Source organism: Taudactylus pleione, unplaced genomic scaffold (assembly GCF_031769625.1).
Source record: "Taudactylus pleione unplaced genomic scaffold, aTauple2 ptg002580l, whole genome shotgun sequence".
Classification (NCBI taxonomy): domain Eukaryota; kingdom Metazoa; phylum Chordata; class Amphibia; order Anura; family Myobatrachidae; genus Taudactylus; species Taudactylus pleione.
Genome location: NW_028286959.1, coordinates 118408 through 139375, shown reverse-complemented (window position 1 = coordinate 139375; position 20968 = coordinate 118408). Strand labels below are relative to the sequence as shown.

The 20968-nt window shown below is 45.5% G+C and overlaps 1 protein-coding gene across 2 annotated transcripts; it reads right to left on the bottom strand.

Annotated features, from left to right (window-relative positions):
• Nucleotides 1–658: 658 nt before the first annotated feature.
• On the bottom strand, nt 659–14639 carry LOC148431255 (putative RNA/DNA demethylase ALKBH6). Of its 2 annotated transcripts, XM_088466157.1 has the most exons (8): nt 14516–14639; nt 13561–13614; nt 13369–13493; nt 5510–5578; nt 3719–3779; nt 2449–2600; nt 1813–1929; nt 659–1337 (listed from the first exon to the last, which is right to left on the bottom strand). In XM_088466157.1, the coding sequence occupies exons 3-8, from the start codon at nt 13417–13419 to the stop codon at nt 1071–1073; spliced, it is 717 nt and encodes a 238-aa protein (XP_088322283.1). In that variant the 5' UTR covers nt 13420–13493; nt 13561–13614; nt 14516–14639; the 3' UTR covers nt 659–1070. The 2 variants fall into 2 exon arrangements, with proteins under 2 accessions (XP_088322283.1, XP_088322282.1); XM_088466156.1 differs by lacking the exon at nt 13561–13614 and having other exon boundaries at nt 14516–14638.
• Between the last annotated feature and the right edge of the window lie 6329 nt (nt 14640–20968).

The following is a 20968-nucleotide window of genomic DNA, read 5'->3' as shown; positions in this document are numbered from 1 at the left end:
GGACGCTCATGCAATTTTCACGCAGATCGAGCGATTGTTTGCCACGTGTGTATTCTCCGCACTGCGCGTGCACTGTGATCGCACTGCGACTACCCACGCACAAAGGAATCCATCACCAAGTGAGTGACAGACTGCCAGCGTTTGGGGGCTAGTAATGGGGAGTGGTCACAAAAACGCAGGTGTGACTGTCCGTTTAAAAGCAGTTACATGGGTGTGCATAAATCAGCCACTGCGATTGCCTACGCAGCTCTGCGCGTCTGAATAGCACCCAAGGCTGCGGCAGGTCAGACCTACTGCAAGGGTGAGATGGCTGCCGATGTGCTTCGATGTTACCGATGTTTACGTAGGTATGCGTCGTCGCATACCTACGTAAGTGGGCGTCTTTACGCTAAGGTGATCTTTGCCAACATTTGTATATTTTTGCAGCTGCGTTGCATACGAAAATGCAGTTGCGATCGCATTAACATCAGTCTCTAAATCAGGCCCTTGGACAGGTGTGCAGTGATTCATGCAGTATTTTATCATTGAACTTCTGTCCTCATGCTGTGCTACCAGTCTGTCCTATTGATTTCACAGTTATTCTAATATTAGATTTAATTTTGTTATCTCGCAGAGTGAGACGTGGCAGGATGCAGATCGGCGCACCTTTCTTCTGAAGTATGAGCCATCAATACAAATTTATTGTACATAAGTAAAAGTGATGTTACACAGGACAGTTCTGCAATCCCAGCTTCGCTGACTTGAAGTTACCACGACCACGTCACTGAAAAGTGGACAGTTCTATGTGGTCATGTAACCAGAGACAGGGCAAAAAAGTTCTAGAACGAAAGAGTTTTGCTCTTCTTGTCCGATAGCAACATATGTAGAGAGGTAGAGGCCAGCTGTAACATTTAACTGCCCATAGTTCAGCAAATTTACATGAACTTTCATAGAATTATGGCAATGTAAAGTCAGCAACATCTTAATTATTTTCTGATTAAACTGAGCTGAATTGACATTCAGAAAAAGGAAATAATAAGGATAATGATAATAGAGTCCATCTCTTGAGATAGTATAGAGGCACACCTCTCTTATTTGCTCTTCCCTAGAAACAGAGCAGTTTTGAGAACTTTGGGGACAAATCGTATGGTTAGTGAGACTCGTGTCCTCCTCGGCAGTGTCTCCTCTGCGTGTGCCATGCACCTTTCCAGATTGGCCACCCTGTGGCTTAGTGTGTCCTGGGTCAGTGGATGAATTCCGTGGAGGTAATTTTCATACAAGTCCTCACGCAGAACGAGAAGGCTGCGTGGCTCCAGCAGGAGGGAGAGTACATGGCGCTGCTCCTCTGTCTTAGAGACCTAAAACACAGAACATACCTGCACACTATACATTACAGGAGAGCATTGTTGAGCATGCACATAGATCAGGTCAAAAGATGACACCTATCAGTCCAAGTGTGATGTCATGTACTTCTAGGGCTCACACTACACACTGATCAGTGGCCTGCCAGCATAAAGGAACACCATCTATCTATCTGGGATATATGACACCCCTGCTATCTCAAGAGAAAGGGCTGGGGTAGTAACTGGAACTTTCTAATTTCCCCAGCCCTACAAACCAATATATAGTGATACAATACAAGCCCTCTGTGGCAGCACACATGACTATGTGGGCAATTTTCCAGTAGGGTATATTACTCTCCTGAGACAACAGGGTTCTCCCTGGTAGGATCTGGGACAGGAAGGGAGGTTTGTCCTGTGAGAATAGCATGACCAGGGTTCTTGGTCAACATGAGGAAAAGCTTTGATGGTTTGAAACTTTTAAGACATTTACCTGGTCGTCCTCTTCGGATAAGCCTTGACTGAGCGGTAGATAGAAGTCTAGCACTGTGTGTGACCCCAAGCTGATGGTGGTGACAGTAGGATAGTACAAGGGCCCATCTTCATGAGGCTGTAAGACAGGTGCTGAGCAATGAGGCAACACATAGGAGGGCACTGTGCAATATCTGCCATATACTGACTAACACACACTCTGCACATCTGTGTAGCACCATTATATACTCACTGTACAATCTACACACATTAATACTCTCTATACATCTCTGTGTACTACTATTATATACTCACTGCACTACATTTCTACACACACTAACACACTCTCTATACATCTCTGTGTACCACCATTATATACTCACTGTACATTCTACACACACTAACGCACTCTGTATACATCTGTGTACTACCATTATATACTCACTGTACAATCTACACACACTAATACTCTATACATCTCTGTGTACTACCATTATATACTCACTGTACTATAGTTCTACACACACTAACACTCTCTATACATCTCGGTGTACCACCATTATATACAATCTACACACACTAATACTCTCTTATACATCAATATGGAGCACCACTATATACTCACTGTAAAATCTATGTTTACTCAGTGCGCACTCACCATTATCCCCTCGCCAGACTTGTATTCGTTCACCAGCACGTGATTTGCACTGTTCCCTCCAAACACGCCCAGTGAGGAAATCTTGTTTGTGTAGGTCAGTAGCCAGGGGGGAAGCCTCTCAGGCACCATGCCCCGGGGGTGAGGGAGACCCCCTGCAATGGGGAAACAAGAAGGTTAGTGGGACAATGGGCACTTTATAATTTGTGCTGCCTTTACCTCCATAAACTGTGCTGCACACAATACATAAACATATACAACGTATATTGAACTATTCAGTGGCAACCCAGCCGATCAATCCACCTGCAACTAGTGCTGGGCTCCCATTGTCACAATACTCCAGGAGACCATTTTTAACCACTCAAAAGTATTCACTAACAATATTAATGCCTATAATTCATGCTCCAGCTAAACCCAGATGAATGTAGTAATCGGTTCCATTTGCCTCATATGGCACCTTATAGTGAGAACGAAATGGAAGTTATGGCAGGAGAAATCTTTACGTCACATATGAGGTTTCATTGTGACATAAAAAACCCAGGTACATGTTCTGATTTTATGCATGATCTGTGCCCTCACCTATATACCAAGTGACTCAACTAGTGCCAGGTACTGGCTCACATAGCCCAGTAGAGCTTTGCCCCTGCCATGCCTCTGTCTGTGCTGCTATATACATTTATGTGCTCCTCTCTACATGCCACTTCAACACCAACTGCTCCAATATAGATACCCCATTACTGCCCACGAGAAGAATGCAGGAGTTCCATGTCCTACGCTGTTACTCCCGTGCTAACTGCAACTTATTATTAAGCACATGTAATTCCTATGTTCAGATAAACATTTAGAATGAGTATATTTACAGTGGAATCCAGTTTAAAATGTGGCAGAACTATTGGGGCAGAAAAGAGCAGAGGGAGGACGACCCACGCACAGTTCTTATAACCAAGCAGAACTCTCATACCTAAACAAAAGTAGATTTTACATTCATCAGCATACAGATGCTCCACACTAGTACTGCACTTCTCTATAAATTAACAATGCAATTACCTGTCACCACCTATCGGTTACTAGAATATGTTTTTAGGGTTTTATCTTATTTCTCGTTTCCATGATAAATTCTGTTCTGCAGGATGATCCTATATAGAATGTATGGAATACAGCTGGCAATTCCGAATACAGATGCACAATTTTATAACGATAACATATGTAGCGAGGCACCGAAATACAGGTAGCGTGTGCCTGAGTATTACAGCCAGGAAGATATATTACTAACCCCAGTTCTGTAACTTCCTCCCGGACAGCTGAGTCCATTTGGGCTTTGGAGCGTTGTAAACCTATAGGAGAGGAGGGTACAGCGTTCAAGGACCTTGTATTCTGTGTAGTTCTCTTGTCAGACCATAGTGTGGGCATGGTGTGGCATTGACGTGCTGGGGATTCTGACCAGGTTGTTATCAGAGGGGAATCAGTACATGGCAATTTTGAGTCTGTGATCGGGAAATTAGATTGTAAGCTCCACTGGCACAAGGATGTGAGCGAATAAACATTCTCTGATTGTACAACGCTGCTGAATATGTTGGCATTACACAGTAATTATAACAGCGTACGTTGAATGCACATAATATCACTACACATAAGAAGCCTCACACATGTTCATAATCAGCCTTATGCGCCAACAGTTTTTCCTGCACCATGTTCGTAAAGGGGACTCCATATTCACAAAATAATCACAAAAAAAAGTTCAACTCAATATTAAAAGTGGACACAGGGCCTGTTTCAGACCTGCTCGCGAGCGATGAGCGCTCGCAAGCGGGTCGATGTTGGGCCAGTGCGCATGCCGGACCCGGCTCCGTCGTGCGCATGCGCGTGACCCGGATAGCGACGGGCAAGCCGTCGCTATGGGTCTCGCTACAAAGGGGGCGTGCTGTCGATGGTGAGTGACAGTGCTGGGGGCGTGGCTGGCCAGACGGAGGAGTTTCCATGGGAACGCCTACCGTTTGGGGCCGGCCCCACTGACATCACAAGTGATGTCAGCGGGAGTGCTTTTGGCTCTGATAGAGCCAAAAGCACTCCAGGGCTTGCGGCAGACGAGACCCTACCACAAGGGTCTCGTCGCAAGCCTGATGGTCGCGATGGTCTTGACCATCACGACCATCTTTTTGGCCGCTCGCTATAGCTGTGGGTGGTCACCCACAGCTATGCGAGCGGCCAGGAGGCCGCTCTAAAAAAAGAGAGGGAGGGCACTGATTCAGAGCGAGCGCTCTGTCAGAGCGTCCGGCTCTGAATCAGGCCCACAGAGTGAGGCAGCCATTTTGTGGGCAGACTCGTTAAGCAGCCTTTCCATTTGCTAGTAACCAGTGACATCATTGAGGCCACACAACATGATTCTGCTGGGTGTGGGCTGAGCTAATAGTCAAAAATCAAAAGCATTCTACCCATACATTCACCAGGGACCAGAATGCACACTGGCTATGACGTCCCTCACTAAGGTCACTGGTTATTAGTGAAATAATAGTCTGTGCCTGACTTGTGTCATTAGTAAGAGCTATAATTAGAGATGTTTATAAAAGTCAGTGCACAAAAAAAAGGTGCTGTTGCCCATAGTAACCAATGTTTACTTTAATTTTCTTGTCACTACTACAAAAATGTTTGCTATGGGTGTAAGGGTGACAGTACTTTTCTCTTGTGCATCACATTCCATCAATGTCCTAAAAAGTGTGCGAAAAATTAGTCCGAAGCCTAATTTTTATATTTTTTTAAATAATCTACAGATGGAGCAGGTTTAGACAAGAGGGTGCGATCCCACAGCTGCCTCCAGCCATACTGCACAGACATAAAACATTATGTAAATTGGACAAGTGCCGGAGCATGGCGATTGTCTGGGAGAACCTTGTTCCATCTCTACTGCCCTGGGGGGTGTAATCCCAAAGTCACAAACAAGATTTGTTAGATAGACAGTACAGGCTGTACTTTTGTTCTATAAAGACCAATACAATAATAATGCACAGTTAAAGCTTTATTAATCTCTCGGTGTGCGAGACCAGCGCTTAGGCTGATGACATCATACCTGACGCAGCAAGTACTCTTCCTCAGTCACAGTGATATAGTCAGGGATGTAATATGCAGCACGGGGAGCCTGGGAGGAGAGAGAGGTGACAGTAATGAGAACCTTCATCCATGGGCTTATTACTAGGAAGACAAGTAACCACTTATGCTGGTAGAAGTGTACCACAAATCCCGCAATGCGTGTAAATGCTATCAAACAACCTCTTACCTCTAGGAAGTACTCCAATCAGTCTAGAAATGTTTACCAAGTACTCATTTGTTATTTTATTTTCAGATAGCCTGGGGTGCATGGTCAGAGATCACCCACATGCCAAAACAAAATGTATAAATTAAGAAAAAATAAAAAACATAAAAAGGAGGCTGAAGTCATTCAGGTCCTCCTGTAGAGAGGATGGGCCACATGAGCGCTGGCTCCCAGGGTTGGACAGCTACAATGAGGGAAAATGACTTCACACAGCTGTTTTCTACAAAGCTAGCTGAGCTCCTTTACCCTGCAAGTGCAAAATTCAAAAATGGTGACCAGCCACTGGCCCGGGGACACGGAAGGAAGGTGTGGCAAAAAGAGAACTCGATAAAACATGCAGGGTGAACGCTCAGGTGTGTTTGAGGCAGACCTGGGTTTCTTCTCCCAGAGTACATATGTGTGGTATATTTATCAACATTCATAATGTCGGCATTGACAACGTCGACACTGATGAAATGTTGATATTAGTAGAATGTTGACAAAACGTCCCTGGTGGTCTCTTAAGGTGGGTACACACCTGACAGATATCTGCAGATGCTGGGCGTTCATACACACTGAAAAGCCATCATCTGCTCGTGCCCTCGGGTCCTGGCGGCGGGAACAGGCGGCTGGGTCAAGGGCGTGTCCCGCCCCCCTCCTCGCGGCTGCCGACCGCCCGTACACACCAGCCGATGGACAGATATGTTCCTGTAAATGTTTAGCAAATAATTCCAAATACCCTCATACAGTATTCCTGTAAATTCTCAAGAAGTCCCATTCATAGCCTCTCAACCCCATCACCATGCACTCTGTTATCTGTAACTATTGGTACATAAATAATCACACCTACAGACCCATCTCCCTGACAATGGTGAGACATAGACCAGTGTATACATGGTTAGCATTGTGTATTATAATTACATGGACAGTGCGTAATAACCAGGTTGCTCCTTATATCTTAAGCTGGGTAAACACCTAGCAGATATCTTTGCAGATGATGGTTGTTCATACACACTGATCAACCATCGTTTTCCTTCTGTCCGCGAGTCCCGCTGCAAGTGTACGGGCGATTGGCTGACCACCTGTACACACAGCACGATGGACAGATATATCTGCCATTGGCTGTGCGGCACAGCCAACGCGGTATGTCTGTGAATGACGTCGCTCAGACATATCGCTGGTACACATTGGCCGACGGTCACCAGATATATTGGCCGATCAATTGATCAATGCCAGTGTGTACCCAGCATTAGAGAAGGTAGAAATACAAAATTTGCCAGGCAAAGAGGGAACAATGAGATAAATAAAATAATGCCATGTAACTTCTAAGTCAGTGATTTACTATCTGGTTGCACCCACAATTGAAAAACTATTATATATAATCATTCTAAGTAAACACAGAACTGTCAAATTTGGATACAAAAAGCTGAATTTTAACAATACAACATGTTCAAAGCAGACAAGTTCTAAACCATTCCTGCGCCCAACACATACAGCGAATACAGGGTTCTCCCAATGGGGACACCAGAATGGGAATTGGATATCATTTCTTCGCATGGAAGACTTGGACCACCTGTAAGCGCTTTGATAGAACTGTATAGGCGCTCGCCTATTAACCTTTCAGGCTATGTATGTGCCGTTAATATTCTGCATTTAAGATTTGTTTTTAAGCACATTAAGTACATGTAAATGGATGCGAAAACATAAATCATTGTATTAAATGAAATCACTTCTTCTTTTTGGGTCAAATTCAATTAGCCGCGTTGACCCGATTACAGAGATAGTGAGGCCGGGGCGCAAATTGTTTGCTATTCATTTAGACGAGCACATTAATGAATTAACGCAAAATTTTTGTTCACCGTCCCATAGCAGGTGAAGTATAGATATCTATTTAAAGTATAAATGTCTAGACTTGGTTCAGAACCCCTGGGACAACCCTTGTCCCCCTATTACGCCTCTAATGATAATTAAGACACTCTGGGGTGAATTCAATTGTTTTTTTGGGCGTCTATTAGAGCAATTCAATTGTTTCTCCGATAAACACCCATTAGTGTTTGACGCGCCCAAAAGCACCAGGTTTAGACGCTCAAAACGGCTAAACCCGTCCAACCCCCTGGTTTGGGGCGTCCAAACTATGGACTTTGCACACAACATTCTCGCACCTCAGGAGGCTGCGAGGAAAAAATGCCTCGGCAGCAGCTAACGGGCGTCTATCAGACAAACAATTAGATTGCTCCAATAGACGCCCGTTACTTAAGACACCAATTGAATTCCCCCCTCTGAATTTTCTAATTATCATAATTTGGCCAATGAGGACATGTCATTTTTGGGGTGATATTCTACAAATTGCAGAAAAATATGTTAATGATGTGGGACAGGTATATGGGGGGGCTGTATTGATGGGACAGGTGTTTTTAAGCTTGCAGCTGGGAGTTACAGGTGTTTTTTGACACATTGGGTGGAATTCAATTGTTTGAGCCCCCCTTCACACCCGACAGAGTTATTCAATCGTTGCTCCTGTTGGGCGCGATCACTGGCCGGTGCTTCAGCTCGCACCCCCCGGGAGGTGAGAGCTGAAATGCGTGAAAAGTGAAGTGACCCAAACAACACTTTTTCCGATCACGCCCAGCACTTTGGTCAACAGTCAAAAAATTGCTGAAAAACACTTGCGTTCTATAAGTTTTGCGCTTTTAGTAAAAAAAAAAAAAAAAAAAATCAGCCATTTGACACATTTTAAGAGCCCCAAATGCTTAGTTGCCACACCAGGCATTACCAGCCAGAATTACTGCTGGGATAAGCCTTTCCCAATTGAATTTCAGGTTAAATGAGAACGTACATATGCACGGTAAGCACTTTATATCAACTGAAATTTAGCCTTTTGTGTTAGCTAGTGCTGCTCTGCAGTACATGTCACAGAACGCTTTGTGTACGATCCCAGTGCACGTCTAACATACATTCCTCTCATCAGTAGAGCACTGCAAATGCAATGAGACACCTTTGATTAACTTTCTACAACTGGTTGGCTTGAACAAAGGATTATATACCCTCTTTACAGTAGCCTCCGGCTGCGATTTCATCCCGGATCACTGGGGAAGAGAAGGGACCACTTTTTGGTACCCGTTTCTCCAGGACCAATCATAACAGCGCAAACTGGTTGCCCCTGCGGTCAGATCATCAAACGTAAACTAAATTATTGCAAAGGATGTGTCTTATCCCTATTGAACTCCACAAAATGTGGTCTCAACAATCTAAGTCTTGCCGGGGACATGTTTTATGTTAGCTAAATTTGTCTTTGTATTATGCACCCCTGGAGGGAAGTTAGTCTTTTAATCTCTGAAGCAGGGTCTCCAGTTGATGTGGAACTACACATCCCAGCATGCCCAGCCGAGATTTGCTATTAGGGAATGCTAAAACTGTGGCAGGAGATGCTGAGATGTGTAGTTCCACAACAACAGGAGGGCTGCATTTTCCCAAAATATGATAGTTAGTCTTGGGAAACATTTTAATTGCCACCAATGCTTCTATTGCTCAATTTTGGAAGAATCACGACTTTTGACATCTTAAAGTCCACCTCTGCATCATCCCCTATAGTCAGGTGGTTCTCCAGGCATGAGAATGTGACCTGGTACTGGGGCCGCCCATTCCCGGTTCCCTGGTTCCAATGATCTTACTTTGATGCCTTGTCTTAATGAGATACCTGAACCTTCTCCCACTCCACATTCCATTTGTCTCCTTAGATAAAGATATCAGCAAAGAAAATAGCATAAGCTAACATATCCCTATCAGCTCATGTGACACATATCCGTTTTTTCCTTTTACCGTTTCTGTACCACTCCCTCCACCCCCCCAATCTCTTTGGGGATCTTTAATAAAAGTTATTGATGGCAAAAAAAATGCATTTTAATATAAAATTATATAAATGCCATTTATGCCGGGTACACACTAGACGACAAATTAAACAAATTTCCGACAAATCGTTAAAACAAATTCTTTAAGATCGTTCAGTGTGTACGTACTATATTGCTAGCGATGCGTGCTCCTGTGGCTCGCTAGCAACATCCTCTGTCGTCTGTACATGCCACTCAATTTCGTAAATGTCGCTCACGGCTAGGATCAAATCGTGCAGTGTTTACACCACCAACGACAAATGATAGGTCTTCACGACCTGGCTGGTGTGGGCGTCAGCAGAGGTACTTCCTGGACACTTCCATCCTCCATTTTCTGGCCCGAGATCGCTGGTAGCAGTGACGTGACGAGAGGTTTTCCATCAATTAATCGGCGTGTTTTGGTATGTATACAGTGCTGCTTACCAATGTTGTATGGTGCTGCTCACCACTGTTGCCCACGCCAGGCAATGTACGCCACCCATTTCACTGCTGCCCACCAATGCTATATACTGCTGCCCACCAATGTAATGCACCTAATTTTTTCTCTAAGTCCTGCCCACCCCGCCTGAAACTCCTGCCCAGCATTTAAATTAGTCAGAAAACCAACAAATTTGGTAGTATTGGACAACTCATGTATAAAGTTTGTACAATCGCTCAGTGTGTACGCACAATATCGTTGGTCCGGGAGTTCCAGGGAAATCATGAGCAACATCGACTTGTTTGCATGTCGTCTAATGTGTACCCGGCTTTAGTTTATATGTGTTTTCACTTGTGCTTTAACATACATTAAAAAATTGCATTGCAAACGCCAGTGTGTGCATAACCTCTGGACGGCTGGCAGAGTGATTTCTTAATAAGGCAGGACTGATTAAAAAGGGGTAATTGTGAAAAGGAGACAAAGTCCTTGTACTTACCCATACAAGCACCACGTATAAGAGCTGTAAAGGCAAGCCTCAATACTATTGGTGGATCACATCAGCACTGCACACGGGTTGGGTATGAATGGCCAGAATCCCGACAGCCAGAATCCCGACAGCCAGAATCCCGACACCCATAGGGAAGATAGGCAAGTATTTTTCTAAACCCTACCCTAACCCTCCTTGGTGCCTAACCCTAACCTCCCCCTCCCCGCACCCTAATCCTAACACTCCCTACCCAGTGCCTAACCCTGACCCTCCCTCTACTGCCTAACCCTAACCTCCCCATAACACCCCGATACTTACCTTCGGGATGCCGGCGGTCAAGATTCTGGTGCCGGGATCACGACCTGTCGGGATTTCGGCGCCGGTATTTAGCCCGTCGGCAACCTGCACGCCAAGATGCCGACTACATCCCAGTGTACACACCTACGTTCCCATAGCCAGAACCCAATCTATGGGCCCAATTCAGAGATGGACGCAAAATCGGTCGCGACTGCATCTTTGTACTGTAAACAAATCCGAACCAATTGCATAGAAAGAGCCAGCATCAGGCGCAGATCAGTTGATTATCGAAGCTCTGAGTAACCCTGTGATCCTGCAGAACGGCCATCGGGACCGAGACGCAGGAGCCTTTGTAACTGCGTATAGCATTGCAGTCGTAGACAGACAAGCCCCAATTGCTGCCCACAATTGGTCCTTGCCTGTCAATCGCTTTGCAAATAAATCCTCACTGCAAACGACAACGGTAATTCATCAGCACGCATGCGCCATGCAACTCTGGCGCAGGCGCGATAATGAAAACATCAGCCATTTGCGAAACCTCCGGCATTGCGTCCATCTCTATATCAGGCCCTATATAGTAGCTAAAAGGCACCGGAACATGCATCGGCCTGCTCTACCCTGCACAGCATCACACCCAAATTCTGGGCCTGAGTAACACACTGCTCTGATGGAACGTTAAAAATGTACAGCTGACTACACTCACGAAAATATCCCAAATATGCTGCCGCTAGAACAGGTTTTTACAAACAAAAATATTTCTGATTTTAAAGTGTTTTTGCTTTCGATGGTGGGCCTCGATGCAATGCCTTCCAGCTGCGGTTGCCTGATGTTAAGGAACATCAGTGTCCTGATGGTGTAGGTCTGTACATGCGCAGAACTCAGTCATTGAGGGCTCAACCATTGATGGTTTTCTGCGATGGTTTAAAACCAGCGACCATCGATGCTAGAGACAGTGACGAGCATCCTTAGACTGTACTGAAGATCCTCTCTTTTTTATTCAATAGTTCTAAATCAAATAAAATCGCCATAAATCACACAAAAACAGTGATTAATCGATCAGCCTGTGAAACAATTACATTTTGTCAAAACCAAGTTCATCGAGCCTGATTCAGATGAGGACGCAATACTGATATTTACGCATGAACGATTATCACGGACTGCGCATGTGTCTTATCCACAATGCGCACACGTGACGATTGATTTGCAATCAAATGGGACTATGGTTGCAGTGAGGATGTATTCACTAGTGATTGACGGGCAGGGGCAGCTTTGTGGGGAGTGTCGGAAAAAATGTGACCGTTTTCAGGGCGTGTAACTCACTACATCTCCGATCCCGTATGCAGAAAATATGACGTCAGCGTTTCAGCTACCACGGCCATTCTTCATGATAATAGGGTTACGCAGATAGTCGATTATCGAAGGATCTGCGATTACCGCTGCGTATTTGCACGCAGTGGCTTGGATCTGCAAGTCCGCTGGTGGGCGGCTGTAGTATTAGCATATTTTCACCCAACTTCTGCGCACGGGATAGTAGCTGCGATTGCATTAGTGTACACATCTCAATCAGGCTCATTGTGTGGGATTTAAGTGTTATAAAAAGAAAAAAAAAAAAAAAAAGTTTTTACCCCCAGTGTTCTCTAATTAATGTAGCTTTTCTTATGCTCTGATCATCTAATGGCGGGGGGCACTAGTGTGGGGGTTATTCTAGGTTTCATCGGACTGCGGCAGATCGTAATCTTACGAGCAGGGCCTTCCTACCTATATATCGGTCTGTTATTACCCAGTTTTGTTCTTTCAATGCTCCAATTGTAAAGCGCAACGGAATATGTTGCACTATATAAGAAACTGTTAATAAAATAATAATAAAATGGAAGTGGAAAAGAATGTAATGTCCCATTGAACTATGGATGGATCGAGGACAAAGATTTTATCTTGATTTATATTTAATAAAATAAAAAAAAAGTGGTAAACAGGGTTTTGCGATTTATTTTAATAAAACACCTTTGTTTGAAGATTGTGCCTGTATTAAGGGCCCTGATCTATTATAATGTGACCATTGAAGTTTTAAGGGTTCCACCCCAGCAGGCTGGCAATCTCCTATTTTTGTTGCCCCACCCATAACAGAAACAGCTTTGCCTAACGAGCCTTGGGCTGGATTTCACGGTGTGGTTTTCATCTGTGACTGATATTAGCAAGTATCCCTAAATGAGAACTAATAGGGCGACTGCACAATAGCCCATAGTAACCTATCTCCCAAATGCGTCTGTCTGAAAAGAACGCCGCTAAAACGTGCTGTGTGCATAACCTACAGAGAAATCAGTCCAGGTAACTGAGTGTAGCTGTAGACAGCAGCACGTGACAATTTTGTACAATTAGGATGGCATGAGCGTCCTACCCAGTGAACTGTGACATCTGTCCAATCACGTGTGTGCAGCTTTAGTCAGCCCCTGGTGCATCGCTCACAGTGGCAGCCGTGTGGATTGGAGCAGAGAGATAACAGTTTTATATAGAAATCTTGTTTGCTGGCGGACGGGGAATGCATTTGTACCTTATCTATTAGGAAGCTGTCCAGGTCAGCTGCAGTGATGCCGGCTTGCATCTCCCCAGTCTCCGTAAGGACGCAGATTTACAGGAAACACTTCAGATTAGATATAGGTGCACCTGAAAAATAGACTGAAAAAAAAAATAAAAACTGTATTTTAAACAGGGAGAAGTATATGCAGAGTAGTCACTGACTAACCTGGCTATGTAATCTATTGTGCCGTTTCACATCAGGACACATATCAATCAACCCCTGTAGTAAAAAAAAAAAAGTAACTTTCAAGTAACTTGCCAGCCTGCCAAGCGGGACAATATGCCACAGGCTATGCTGGCTAAATTAGCCATTTCAGGCCCATTGCTACATTGGCACCTCCTCAAGAAATATAAAATAATATAACAGCTCAAATTAAGCAACTGGATTGCAGGCGTCCATGTCCAATCTGATAGCCAGGCAACCACATAGCCATGCATGTGGGTGCATCCAGCATCTGACTGTCATGCCTTCGCCCAGGGGCAGGTGTACTAAGCTCTGGGAAGTGATAAGTTGGAAGAGTGACAAACTACCAACCAACCAGCTCCTATCATTTTTCAAACACAGCCTGTAACATGACAGTTAGGAGCTGAATGGCTGGTCGTTTATCACTTTCCAGATCTTAGTACATCTCCCTCCCCCCATTAATAAATCCACATTCAGAACTACTGTATTTCAGACAGAGGGTTGCAACAATACTAGCTGTTTTCTATATTTATGTAACAAGTCTAAACAGAGTGCCCTCAACCTCATCACAGGCAATAATGTGTCCAGATGCAGGGGTGGGTAATTAGCGGCCCTCCAGCTGTTGTTAAACTACAAATCCCAGCATGCCTTGCAAGTTTTAGCATGGACAAATAGCAAATTGTGGTAAGGCATGCTGGGATGTGTAGTTCTACTATACCTGGGGGGGGGGGGGGGGCGAGTAATTACCCACCCCTAGTCCAGGGCATGCACTATTTGACATTAGCAAAGTGCTCCTGGATATTATCCATTCCCTCTATAGTAATAGACAGTAGCATTACATATGTAAGCAATGTGCCAGTATACAGCAGATGCACATAACATGTATAAGAAGCACAGTGCCATGTACAATGAAGGTTACATTAAGACAGACACTCACTGCAACCACAGCTCATTCCCAATCTGCAATCCTGCTATCAGCAGCTCTCACATGGACCAGCACTTCCGGGGTAGCAGCTGCCTATCCGAGTGACACATGATGGTACCAATCAGAGCTGAGGATAGACTCTTCGCGCTGCACCAATGAGATTATGTTGAGCAGAGGGGGCGGGTATTATGGTGATACCAGGAGTGTGGCTGGGGCTGGGCACAGATAAATCAGTGCACATTACAAGCTAGGAAGTAAGAAGTGACAATGATTCTCGTATAATCACATACATCTTGTGACAGAGATTTATAAAGCTACGGGGTAAAGTTACTAAAGTGCAGGTTTCTAGAAGTGGAGATGTTGCCCATCAGATCCTATTTATCATTTATCTAGCATTTTCTAGATAGCCAGAATCTGATTCGTTGCTATGGGCAACAGCTCCACTTCTAAAAACCTGCACTTTAGTAAATATACCCCCACGTGCAGGGGCGTATCTATAATGCGTAGTAAGGAAATCGACAAGCCATTTTCCCGGTGTCAAGCGTATGCGCAGTAAGGAAATCGTCAGCCATTTTCCCATTGTCCTGCACGTGCGCCGCAGCTGCTGGAGAGAGAGGGGGGAGCCCCGGGCGGTGAGTGAACAAGGGCCCCTCCTCTCTAAATACGCCCCTGCCCAAGTGTTTAGATCATACTTGCCTACCCTACCGATTCGTCCGAATTCTTCCCGGAAAGGCAGGAAAGCCTCCCGGCCCCTGGCGATGTGTCCGACCCCCCCCCCGCAGTTAAAAGTATAAACCCCAGCAGCAGGGGGGGGTCGGTGACGCAATTTGCGCTGAATCGCGTCATCGTGGCTCTGCCCCCTGCTGCACAATGCCATTAATCTCGACATTGTGAAGAGTGGGCGGAACCATGATGATGCGATCGTGCTCTCACGCCCCCATGCTCTGTCCCCAATGATGCATCAGCTGCCGGGCCCCGCCCCCTTTGACAGCGTCACGCTCCCCCGCCGTGTAAGCCCGACAGCTCCTTATCGGAAGGAGGGAGATAAATGTTGGCAAGTCTGGTTTAGATTTGTGCCCGCTGCATAGGTCCATAGTGTATGTGTGTGTATGTTAATATTAAAAATGTAAATGTACAAGTACCAAAATAAATAAACTTGATTCAAATAAAAAATTTAGGGCCTGATTCAGACCCACTCGCGAGCGGCTGTCCGCTCGCAAGTGGGTCGATGTTCTGGACTGAGCATGCGCACGACGGAGGGAGCTCCGTCGTGCGCATGCGCCAGACGCGACGAGCGACGGAAAGTCCTTCGCTCGTTGTGTCCGATCAAAGGGGGCGTGCTGTCAATGTTGATTGACAGCACGCCCCCTTTGGTAGGCGTGCCGGGGGCGTGCCTCCCTGACGGGGGCGTTCCCACGGGAACGCCTCCCGTCAGAAGCCGGCCCACTGACATCACTAGTGATGTCAGTGGGAGTGATTTTGGCTCTGATAGAGCCAAAATCACTCCGGAGCTTGCGGTTGAAAACCTCAACCGCAGGCTCCGTCTCGCAAATTCGATGGTCGCGATGGTCTCGACCATCGCGGCCATCAAACTGCACGCTCGTATAGCCTGTGGGTGGTGACCCACAGCTATACGAGCGTCCAGAAGGACGCTCCATTTTCATGGAGGCCGGCCCTCATTCAGAGCGTACGGCTCTGAATGAGGGCCTTAATTTGCATTTAAAATCCAGAAAACTACATTATATAAAAGTTATATACAGTACTGGTTGAGTCTCCTATATCCAAAATGCTTGGGAACAGGGTTTTTTTAGATAACATATTTTTCTGTATTTTGGAATATACCATAATGAGATATCTTGAGAATGGGACCCAAATGTAAACAGAATCCATTTATGTTTTATATACACCATAAACACACAGCCTGAATGTCATTTTATACAATATTTGTAATAATTTGGGGCCTTAAGCAAAGTTTGTGTACACTGAACCATCAGAAAGCAAAGATGTCACTATCTCAGTCATGCTAAAGCAAATTCCGTATTTCGGAACACTTGGACATGGGAGACTCAACCTGTAGTAACTATATTTATATATTCTGTAACTGAAGTAGTTTTATTTTTTAATCCTAAAAAATAAAATAAATTCTATATCATAATAGTAATAAAAATATTGTACCTGCACTTTCCTAGATAAATGAATATAGGCCCTCATTCAGAGCCACTCGCTAGCGGCAGTACGCTCGTTCCGAGCGATGTTCGCACATCTGCGCATGCGTACGGTTTTTAGTACGCATGCGCGAACCAGTCAGTGCGGCCGAAAATCGTTGGTACGCTATATAGCGAGTGCCTGCTATTTTGAGTGACAGAATGAGGCGTATGTGGGTGGTAACTGGGGAAGGTGCTTGAAAACGGGGAGTGGAGATCCGAACGCAGGCGTGCTTAAAGGTCAAAACGGGCGTTTTAAGGGTGTGCATATTTAATACAGCAGCGTCATTGACCACGTCACTTGGTTTTTTTTAACTCAGAACTGCTCGCAAAATAGCGGTTGAAAACACCAACCACAAGAATAGCGAGCAGTTCATACGCTGTACGATGTACTCGATTAATCTAATAAATAGCGGACATGACGTATGGTGCGTGCGGCCAGGGGGCGTTTTTATCAAATAAACGAGCGTATGTTTTGCTCGCTCGTTCAGACTTAGAGGTGGGAACAGACTGCAATTTGCGAACGGATCATTTGAATAGCCACCCCTTGTTTTTGAACGAACGACCACAAATAGCGAACGGCTCTGAATCAGGCCCATAATCTCTAATCTTTCTTTATGTCTCTTCTGTCTTCTGATGTCCCCAGTGCTTTAGGGCTTCAGGGTCATAGTATAAGACTACTGCCTACAGGAGCCTGCCTCTGAAATAGAAACTAGTAATGGCTGGGCTCGTAGACTTGGTTGTGGCCACATCATTGACTATAACAGCACAGGCCCTATTGGATTCCTGTAGGACCAAGGCTGTAATAGTGAATGGAGCGCCCACATAGGCTATGATCAGTTCTATCCAGCCAGCCCAGGGCAATCAATAGTGCTCCAGCCCATGGGTAGGATACATTGGGGAAGATTGGGGAAGATGTATGACGCCCAGAAACGGTATCAGCGCACGTTATGTACGCTGATACCGCTTCTCCCCAATGTATCATCGGGGGTCTGGGCGGTAAATGACAGGGGCGCTATGCCGATAGCCTGGGCCATGAATGAACGGTCATACCGCATGACCGTTCGTCCGGCTGTAGCTGTCGTTATCGACAGCTACAGCCTGGCGCTAGCCTATACCCACAGCAGGTACAGCGCTGTCCCTGCTGCGGCGGCTGCCGGCTCCAGGCTGCACGCGGGGATCCCGCGCATGCTCACTGGAGCCGGCCGGGACTGACACACAGCGCATCAGCACTAGGCTGATGCGCTGCTGTCTCTACCGGGTAGCGCCGGAGGAGGGAGTTAACGCTCCCCCTCTCCGGCCGATGAGATGTTTATACATCTCATCGGTAGTGCTTCCTGCTTCGCCTCGGTAAAGAGGCGAAGCGGGAAGAGTTATAGCGACACGTTAAGTGCCGCTATAATACATCTACCCCATTGTGTTTGCACCTTATTTGCTTAACATTACCTTGCTCAGTCATAAAGTGACCCTGTAAATTGTTACAAACGTGGGTTATATCACGCAGTTGTAGTACACCTCTCCCTGATAACTAATTTGAACCATAGCTTTAATACATTATTCCAATGAGTGAGCCATAGTTGCCTACCCTCCCAATTTATTACTGCGCGAGTCCGGAGGTACCCGGGGGGGGGCCTGTGCTGAAGACGTCATGAGTAATGATGTGATGGTACCTACGGGCCGGCCACCGTGGCGCGGGTTTATGGGTAGCGATGGCAGCCTATCAGTGTGCGATTAGGGTCAGGATGACTAGCGGGCGGCATCAGCAGGTGACGCTGCATCAGATCAGCGGGGAGCGCGGCCTCAGATCAGCACGTGACGCGGCATTCCCAGCAGAGGTGGCAGAGCTGGTGTCTTCACCCCCAGCACAGTGGTACCGAGTTAACAATTAAGGATAGCTGGAAATGATAAAATAAACTAGTAGTGGGAACTGTGCCATGGGTACATCCATGGTGGCTGGGTGCTGAGTGTCACAGGCATTAACTGCACTTTGAAAGGGTACTCAGTGACAGCCATCCATTCCATGGCTGTCAGTAAGTGCCCTCTCTGGGGGCAGGTAATGTATGTGACACTCAGCACTTCCTTCCCTTTCTCCTGTCAGCATTTATTTAGTTATGTTGGTCTGTGAAAATTTAGTATTGTCTTACAGTTTACCTTGTCCTACAGCAGCCTCACAAGTTCACAATGTGGCATAAATAATGTGTATATATCTGTATTAGGTGGGAGCACAAGGTCCAATATGATTTTCAAATAAATTTGACCTCACATTGCCCACAACCTTCCATATTGCTGGTACTCCCTGCTCTGGGAACATTGTGTCTGTTTCAGAGATGGACGCAATAGCTCTATTTACAAAGATAGAGCAATTTGCCATTGCGCTTTTGTATTGCGAGTCTGCACTGTCGAAGCTGGATAATTGGCTGAGACAAGATCAGTTTAAAATTGGATCGCAGCTACGCCATCTTGCGACTGGCCGCAAGACGCCATCTTGGAAATGAGATCGCAAGACGCCATTTTGCGAATGGCCGCCTAAGCGCCATTTTAGATAAACTGGCGCTTTAGTACATGTGGCGATATTACTATTAGCATCATGCGATTGCATCTGTGACCATCGCCATAAGTTACGGCGATTCATCAAAAGCCCATTTCATGACTTTACGTAGTTTGGGTGCTCTGGATAAAGTGTGTATATTATTATAATTCCCCTAAAGGATATATTTCAGAAATGGCTGTACAGTAAGTAAGTCAAAATTGGATTGCATTAGCTAAACAGAGCAAATGGCCTCGTGACAACTAGCCTGTGTAGACAAGCTTCATGGACATAACGTCTGCTCTCACTCCAGGTGGCCCTGCTCGAATACAGCAAGAGGGTCGTTTGTAGCACTTTACATTAGCAGGCTTCCTACAATAAAATACCTTCAAAGCCAAGAGTGTTATCTGAGGTTTGGGTCTTGTAGCTGTGCTAATTTGCATCTACACAGGCCCTGGGAGAACAAAGACCAGTATTTTGGAGCCTGAAAAGGGTGGGGGCTGCTGGGGCATGAGCAAGTCATGGAACTATAATGCTCAGCGATCCACACTTTTAGGTGTTCTTATACACACATTAATACGCACAATTGCGCTGTTAACTAGTCGCATATTAGCGAATGCAGGAGACCCTGTATGAAAACGCTGAATATTAGCTCCATGCACACGCATCTGCCCCAAGTTAACTAGCGTCTTTACATCAAACCCCACATACTCACACATTACATATTCACATACAAGGTTCCATAAACTTTAAGGTATAAGATTCAAGTATGCACATTTACTATAATTGCTATGAAATAAAGATTATTTCGTAACTAAGATTTTATACGTGATAAGTAATGTTTGGTATTGTGCTGATGCGTACTCTCTCAACAGTATTCCGGTAATATCGATGGAGAGATCGCAACAGGCATTCTCAACTTATGGACCGCAGAGACTTCAAGCAACAAAATGTACATTATATGAACAACTGTTAGGATTTGCATGAGGCTGGAAACCAGAGACCTCCAGTTGTTAGAGGCTGGACTGTGTCTATTTGAACCAACCTGTTAAATTCCTTGTAACATATGCCCTCTCCTTTAGGACCAATGGTATTAGCAACAAAGGCCCTCATTCAGAGCCACTCGCTAGCGGCAGTACGCTCGTTCCGAGCGATGTTCGCACATCTGCGCATGCGTACGGATCGTTATACGCATGCGCGAACCAGTCAGTGCGGCCGAAATTCATGTGCTCGCAATATAGCGAATCCTGCTATTTTGAGTGACAGAATGAGGCGTATGTGGGTGGTAACAGGGGAAGGTGCTTGAAAACGGGGAGTGGAGATCCGAACGCAGGCGTGCTTAAAGGTCAAAACGGGCGTTTTATGGGTGTGCATAATTAATACAGCAACGTCATTGACCACGTCACTGGGTTATTTTATAGCCAGAACTGCTCGCAAAATAGCGGTTGAAAAAACCAACCACAAGAATAGCGAGCAGTTCATACGCTGGTCGATGTACTCGATTAATCTAATAAATAGCGGACATGACGTATGGTGCGAGCGGCCAGGGGGCGTTTTTAACAAATAAACGAGCGTATGTTTTGTGCTCGCTCGTTCAGACTTAGAGGTGTGAACAGACTGCAATTTGCGAACGGATCATTTGAATAGCCACCCCTTGTTTTTGAACGAACGACCGCAAATAGCGAACGGCTCTGAATCAGGCCCAAACTTCTCTATTGTGTTGTTTATTCCTGG

Coding starts and splice junctions, on each gene's coding strand:
- LOC148431255 (XM_088466157.1), bottom strand. CDS start 13,419: ATGCAAGCCGGCATCACTGCAGCTGACCTGGACAGCTTCCTAATAGAT. Junction 3,780..5,509: donor AAGAGTACTTGCTGCGTCAG/GTATGATGTCAT, acceptor CCTCTCCTATAG/GTTTACAACGCTCCAAAGCC. Junction 2,601..3,718: donor GAGGAAGTTACAGAACTGGG/GTTAGTAATATA, acceptor TCCCCATTGCAG/GGGGTCTCCCTCACCCCCGG.